At 35.8% G+C, this 8,003-nt stretch overlaps 1 protein-coding gene across 1 annotated transcript; it reads left to right on the top strand.

Annotated features, from left to right (window-relative positions):
- The first annotated feature begins 5,205 nt into the window (after positions 1-5,205).
- On the top strand, positions 5,206-5,649 carry LOC145800669 (uncharacterized). The gene has a single exon (XM_082890392.1). It carries the CDS (start codon positions 5,206-5,208, stop codon positions 5,647-5,649), a length of 444 nt encoding a protein of 147 aa, XP_082746518.1.
- Positions 5,650-8,003: the final 2,354 nt, after the last annotated feature.

Here is an 8,003-nt window from a genome sequence, read left to right as displayed (position 1 = left end):
GGAGATAGACGCCACTCAACCGTAAGCATCATAGCGGGGCGAATCTGTCTTAAGAACAGAGTGTCACACACTCGACTTGGTCTTAAATTATTTATTCGGTTCAACGAAATAAATTTGGTATATTATTTATTTATTTTGTTTGAATTAATAAAAGTTATTTTATTTACACAGAAGATTGTTCTAACATTTTATTGATTAAATTTTATTTTCAGAGTGAGGTTTGAGTAAAAAGGGTAGCGTTGGAAGAGCCAAGCGAGTTGCAATAGCCTATTACGTTTTTTTAGTAGCAAGCTACAGTCCAGCAGCTAGTATAGGACAAAAGCACCAGATTGAATGGGGTGTAAGCATGTTTACTGAAGTAGTTAGGAAGAATACCAACCAATTTACTACAAGTACTTCTAACTGAAGGCGAACAACCAGCATTGTTACGAAATTAGCGACTACCTTAAAATTTAAAAAGGATTCATGCATATCTTGATAGTTAGAGGATGTAACAATGAGTAAAAGTTACTCCTATTATGATATGTTGACAATTATAAATTTGTGTCGTCTATCTTGATATTACTGAACCTAGCCTAACCTTTGTCAATCACACTCAAGTGGAGCACCCAACTATGGCAAGGCCTCTTTGAGGGTTAGGTAAATCAATTCAGTTTGAGATGTGTTTGTTGATATAATCATCATAGGAATGGAGTTTTTTCAATGGAGTGGAGGTCAACTGATTAACAAGAAAGAGACCTTACTTATTATAGACCACAAGATTAAAATGCATTCATGACTTTGCCACATAAAGTTGACCGCATTTTAGGACTATGACGTATCACTGGTTACTTTGATCTGAAAATATTAAATATGTTCAAAAATTGCTCTTGTGTTTGACCATATTAACCATCAAAATAAGAGGTAAATTAGGGGGGGAAAGTTGTAAGACTATCTATAAAGTGGCCCATATACCACATGTTTTATTTATTTATTTATTTGTATTATATATATTTATTATATATATATATATATATATATATTTAATTGGTTTAATGACTAATTAATTAGTTTAATGGTTAATGGGTAACTAATGTCTGTTTAATATCCCATATGGTGGTTTCATGGGACTTTATAACTTCCCTGATGGTGGGAAGTTATAAAGAGTTACACTTGGATATGGGTCAAAGCCTATCTATATATATGCCTGTGATAGCCATCAAACATAGACATTGTTTTGTGCATAGAATAGGCTTGAAACTCTGTCCCTTTCACTTTTCTCATATGGTTCTGTAAAAGTGTTCTGCGAGTGGGCTTCTTTATACATTCAAGATTTGATCATTCAAGGATAAAGATTCAAAGGCTTGAATATCATGGCAGGAGGTATTCTTCTTTCTGAATTAAAATTAATTTAATTATAACAATTGGTATCACAGCCAACCTTCTGTTATGTTGTTTAGTATTTGTTTTGTCTACATAAAATCAACTTCCACATCTTACAGTGTAGAATGTTTTATTCAACAATTTACTGGATGTTTTGATGCGTACAGTCGCATACTGAATCTAATTCATACCATAAAATTTCACAATTCAGAATCATTGTAGAATCAGAATGAGTAATTTATATTGCACAACTTTTGAAAATCACTATTAAAGAAAAAAGAAGCACTGTTGCAATAGTAGAGTCCATCGTGATTTGTGCTAGTGGTATTTACATTTATTTAGAATTTTCTCCTACTCTGAATCTATTTTATTTAGGAGACTTGTTGTATGTCATTAACTATTATTTTTGACACACACATTTGTAATAACCCTCACCACTGCTTACCGATAAACACTGATTACGACTGATAACTGAACTGATTAAAGTACCGAACTGACTGACTGAAAAACTGGAACTGACTTGATTGAGTGTGTATGTTAATTTGTATTCTATCTGTTTAATTTATTATTTGATCTGTTCATGTTTTATGTTTAAACTGCTAATTGAAGGCCTTATCGGCGGCCGAACCGGGAATTGATTGATGTTTCATGATCCTCATAATTAATGTGATTTTATGGTATATTTATCTGAAAACTGATTAGGTATGATTAAATGAGATTAAAATGAGTTAATTGCATAGATTGGCCTTATTTACCAAACTAGCCTTAAGTGCCCACTATCTCACACAAATTGAGCCTTACACTTGATCATAACACAATTCCCTCAACCCTTTTCCTTGAGCCTTGCCGACCTTGAGAGAAGAGAGGGAGAGAAATTGGTTTTCATCTTGAATTGCTTGGAACTTGGAGAATTGCTTGCTAATTGAAGTGTAGATTGCTAATTTGAGCTTCTAGTCTTGCATTGGAGACCTAAGGTAGAGTAATTACCCTCTTGTTATCTTGTTCTTGCATGATTCATGTCAAAATTGAGAATTGAGCCATGGATTAGTTCTAGCATGTTGAAATAGAGCATAATTCATGCATGCATGCTAGTATTGTTGGATTTTGAGTTGAGTTCATGGCAAATTGTTGCATGCATGTCCATGTTTTGAGTGTAGGCCATGATTTCATCATGTTTTGGAAACAATTGGCTCTTTAGAGCATCAAATTGAAGCTTTAAATTGGTTTGAATTCATGCATGTTTGCATGTTCTCCATGTTCATGAAAATGGTTTGAAATTGGATTTGAATTAAACACCCTTGGGCTTTGATTTTTTAAAATTGAGCTTTGAACCATGTCATTCTATATGTTTACAAGTGTTTTCTGGAAATTCAGCCCAAGAGGATCGGTTTTGATGCATTTAAACTTGGTTTTGAGCTTGGAGGTGCAATCTGGAATTTTCAGATTTTGCAGTTCCGCTCGAGCGGGGGAAGTGCCGCTCGAGCGTGGAATCCGAGCACCCAGCATCTTGCACTGTTTTACAGTCCGCTCGAGCAGAGGATTGGGCGCTCGAGCGGAATCATGTGTCTCAAGCTCGAGCGGGCGTCGAGCGTCCGTTGAGCGGAGATTTCACCCATCCAGTACTTTTATAGTACGCTCGAGCGGAATATTTGACGCTCGAGCGTGTACCTCTGTTGCATGACCGCTCGAGCGGGGAAACCTGCGCTCGAGCGGGACTCTATTTTTCTGATAAATTCTGAAATTTCTTTTTGAGTACATCTTTGCATCCTCATCCCATTCTAGGCATTCTTAGGCCTAGTTTAAGACATCTTATTGAGGATATAGATGTAGAACACACCGAGGCAAATTAGGGATTAAGTTATTATCTTTCCCAGCTGTGTAGCTTAGTGTGTTCAATCTGTTAACTGTGTTGGGTTGGCGACGGGAGGCACGCTCTAGCATACTGTAGCCCAAACTCTGTGAGTAACGATTGTGTAAAGATATGTTCACAAATGATTATCTTCTGAACAACTGAACTGTACTGTTTTCTGAACTGATTACTGTTAACTGAATGAATGTATGTCCTATATTCTGAACTGTATTGTGGCATCCTTAGCACCTACTGTTTACTGTTACTGCGACAGAAATCTCTGTCGGTTCCTTTGTTGGAACCACTACTGTTACTGACTGATGGCCATCATTACTGTTCGGTCTTTTAAGACCTACTGTTTACTGTACTGTTACGCTAATGGGTGTACCACATATGACTGTACTGACTGAACAACTGGAATACTGTTTAAATGAACTGTTTTCATACTGTAAGGACATTCATTCTTAACCTTTTTACGCATTATGTTATTCACTAGGTTTTAGCTCACTGCTCATATATATATGTAGGTGTTCAGGCACCAGACCGCGGCTAGGAGCGTCAGGGTTACTCCGGTTTTGTCAAGCCAACTACTGTGCCTCACTGCGAGGTTCCAAGCCTATCTTGCTAAGGCTTAGGGGTGTTTTAGGATTCCCCCTTCTGTACTGTCTTACTGTTTTGTATAGACTGAATGTTTACTGTACTGTCATGAAAGGGATGGAGTCCCTAGTCTGAATGTTTGTATATATTGTGCATACTGCTCTGTACTGATTATGTATATATGTATGGAAAGTCTTTTTGCATACAGACTGTCACAGCTCATTGGGCATTGTTTAATTACTGTATTGGCTTCCGCCAGGCCCTGTACTCTGTTTTTCTGTACTACTGTTAAGCAGGCCTTCGGTAATCTCGGATTACTGGCCGGTTACGGTGCTAAACCCATAGGGCCGGGTTTGGGTCGTGACAACATTAAAGAACAAAATATTTAATCTGATTCTATATCAAATTTGAAAATTCTCATACTTTTATTTGAATTTATTTGTAGAATTTTCATAAAGAAATTTTAACATGCTGTTAAGGATGTTTTGTTTATTATCGTTGCATGTTTAAATAGTAAGCAAATTCAATTGAATCTCATACAGTGAATTATAACATGTTCTTTTAGTTTTTATAATTTTTGAGATTCATTGGCATGTTATCTAAAATAATGTAATATTATATTACATTTAAGGTAATTATTTATGCATTGAAAATTCATGTGAAATAAGAGTATGAATACACTATGTGTTGGGCTTATGGAATTTATTTTGGTCCAATTTTTAAGCAAATTCTAGTATAAGGTTGAACTACATGTGTTTGATCTTGGGATTTTTCATGTGATATTACTTTGATTGTATGTATTATACATTATGTGCATTGAAAGATTATGTATTTGTTGTGACTATAAGGATTTGTTCACATTAATAAATTATGCCATATTTAAAAAATTTTATTCTGTTTTAAGAGTAGCCACAGCATCTTAAGACATAAAGATGTGATCCTCAGCATTTTGATCACATAAAGTTACAAGTTAATTTGGCATTTTTACATTGCAATTATGTTTTATAAATAATTTCTGGGTCCCACAGGAAAGTAATTATTTATGAAATTTAATTGGAATAAGATAATGGATTGGGTATTAAAGGGATTGAATACTCTAAACCCACAGGTATGAGTTTTCTTTTCCTTACATATTTCGGAACCCATTAGTCTTATTATAAAGTAATAGTAAATCTAATGCAGTTTAGTGACCTCTACCCACAGGAATGTTTAGATTTGTTATTGAATTTGACATTGGTTGATTCAGACTATAGCTATTGTTTCAAAGCATTAATAATATTCTTGGTAATTGCAGCGATTTCTACCTCTGTACTATCTAATGAGTCTTCTCGTATTCCATTCTTGAACGGTGATAATTTTTCAGACTGCAAGGACAAATCCTTCTAACATTAGGGTGCATGGACCTCGATCTGGCACTCCGTGTGGATGAACCTCCTGAACCCACGGACGAGAGTTCCGTTGCAAAAAAGAGTGCTTATGATAAGTGGGAGCGATCCAATCGCTTAAGCCTAATGCTCATAAAGTCACATATTAGCCAGAGCATTAGGGGCTCAATCCCACCATCTGATAAGGTCAAGAACTACATGAGGGCTATTGAAGAGCAATTTGTTAGTTCTGACAAAGCATTGGCAAGTACCCTAATGAACAAACTATCAGGAATAAAGCATAACAATTCTAGGAGTGTGCGTGAGCACATTATGGAAATAAGGGACATTGCAGCTCGTCTTAAGTCCTTAGATATTGAGATTTCTGAGTCATTCCTTATCAATTTCATACTCAATTCTCTTCCTGTGGAATATGGAGCATTCCAAATTTCTTACAACACACAGAAGGAAAAATAGTTTATCAATGAACTTTTGACCATGTGTGTTCAAGAGGAGGAGAGATTGAAGCATGGAAAAGTGGAAAGTGCTCATTTAGCAACACATAAAGGAGGGCAATGGAAAAAGGAAAAAGGTGATCAGAAATGGAAGAAGCTTGGTAAAATGCCGTTTAAAAATCATGGCAATAAGGGTGCATGCTTCTTCTGCAAGAAAAAGGGTCACATGAAGAAAAACTGCCCCAAGTATAAGAAATGGCTTGAGAAGAAAGGTAATCTCATATCTCTTGTGTGTTATGAATCTAATTTTGTTAATACTCATCAATATGATTGGTGGATTGATTCGGGTTCTACAATTCACATTGCTAATACCATGCAGGGCTTCCTCAGCTTAAGGAAACCGACGGGAAGTGAACAAGGCATTTATTCAGGCAATGGGATGCGTTCGCACGTTGAAGCTGTTGGAACTTTCCGACTTGTTTTAAAAAATGGCTTTGTTTTGGATCTTGAAAACACTTTTTACATTCCATCTTTTTCTAAAAATTTAATTTCTGTTTCTAAACTAGTACCGTTTGGATTTGAATTTTAGTTTGTTGGTCCAAATTTTAGTTTGTTTAAAGACTCTGTTTCTGTAGGATTTGGTAGTTTAATTAACGGTTTGTACAAATTAAATCTAGATCCTATTTTTGAACAAAATCTTTTAACCTTGCATGGTGATATTGGCATTAAGCGTAATATTGTTGATGAGTCCTCCTCTATTCTTTGGCATAGAAGATTGGGACATATCTCCATTGAGAGAATAAAAAGGTTGGTTAATGATGAAGTCCTTCCGACTCTTGATTTTACCAACTTTGGTATTTGTGTGGACTGCATAAAGGGAAAGCAGACCAACAAGACCAGTAAAGGTGCCAAAAAGAGTGAGGAAATTCTTGAAATCATACACACTGATATTTGTGGACCATTTACTCCACCTTGTCTGAATGGTCAGAGATATTTTATCTCATTTATTGATGACTTTACACGATACATGTATCTCTACCTCTTGTTTGATAAGGCTGAGGCACTTGATGCCTTTAAAGTTTATAAAGCAGAAGTAGAGACACAAACAGAAAAGAAAATTAAAATTGTGAGGTCAGACAGGGGTAGATAATATTATGGGAGGAACACAAAATTGGGACAGTTACCAGGTCCATTTGTTAAGTTCTTTAAGAAAGAAGGCATTATTGCACAATATTCAATGCCTGGCACACCACAACAACAATGGTGTTGCTGAAAGAAGGAACCGAACACTTATGGACATGGTAAGGAGCATGTGACGCCCCAAATTTTGATAATATAATACAACGATGCACCAAGGTTTAACTAGAGGATACACATCATTTTTTAAGCACAAAATGCAAATAATTACACTAAAATAAAATATTAATAATAGTCAATTTTAGTTAGTTCTAGGCAACTTCCCGCGAAATGCCTTTCCTACCCAACCACTAACTCTGGCCACGGGCAATTATGACTCCTCCTTGGTTAATACAATACCAATGCGTCGCTTACCGCACAATTACCAATGATGCCCACACACCTAGGTTACATACCCAAGTGGTGACATCACGGTCTGCCCCAAGGAAACGGGCTTCCAGGGATACTCTCCCTGTGTGAGACCCTCACTGCCACCCTTATGCCTCTCATTTCCGTTAAGCAGCCAGAATACCTCCCGTGCCATGTTAGGGTTCGAAAATACACTTGCGCAAGACTTCACAAAAATGGAACACATTCCACTATATCATACTCTTGAATCCATCGTTCATTATCTCATAAAATTTAATACAATGATCGCAACCCATTACCATCCCATTTGATTTCCCCTATATTAAGTGCATTATGTTATCAGTTATAGCAAAGCATGGTCAGTATAATTACGAATCCAAACTGAACAACAAGTAATTTATTCATGGTAAAGCAAATTTATAATTTATCACAGATTACATATCAAGACTAAGACATTCAAGAAACATTGAACATAAGAGTTGCAAACCAACTAAGAGCATATTAACACAAATTTCCAGATTTTCAGATTTTGAACCAGTTTGAAAATAATTTTGAAAAAATACTTTTATTGGCCCTAAGTACCTGGCCTCATGTGAGCTTGTAGATAAATAAGTCTAGTTTCAAACTCAATTTACGAAAGTAGGATAGGTAGCTTAGATTTTAAGATAATTCAGAATTACCAAGATCTGTCCAGATTTGTTGACCGTTACGCAAATCAGTTTTTCTCTCAAACCCCTCACTCTCTTGAGTTCAAACAAATTTTAGTTAAAATATAACACCAAGATTAAGATTTTGACATAAAATTGGACTCAAGATTATTTTTTTGGAATT

The sequence above is a fragment of the Camellia sinensis genome, chromosome 10, assembly GCF_055761805.1.
Source record: "Camellia sinensis isolate YWXY chromosome 10, ASM5576180v1, whole genome shotgun sequence".
NCBI classification, from domain to species: Eukaryota; Viridiplantae; Streptophyta; class Magnoliopsida; order Ericales; family Theaceae; genus Camellia; species Camellia sinensis.
The sequence above is the reverse complement of the archived record's forward strand: the minus strand, read 5'-3'. Positions and strand labels throughout refer to the sequence as shown.

Excerpts from the sequence above, each read along its gene's own strand:
- LOC145800669 (XM_082890392.1), top strand. The coding sequence starts at position 5,206 with ATGGACCTCGATCTGGCACTCCGTGTGGATGAACCTCCTGAACCCACG.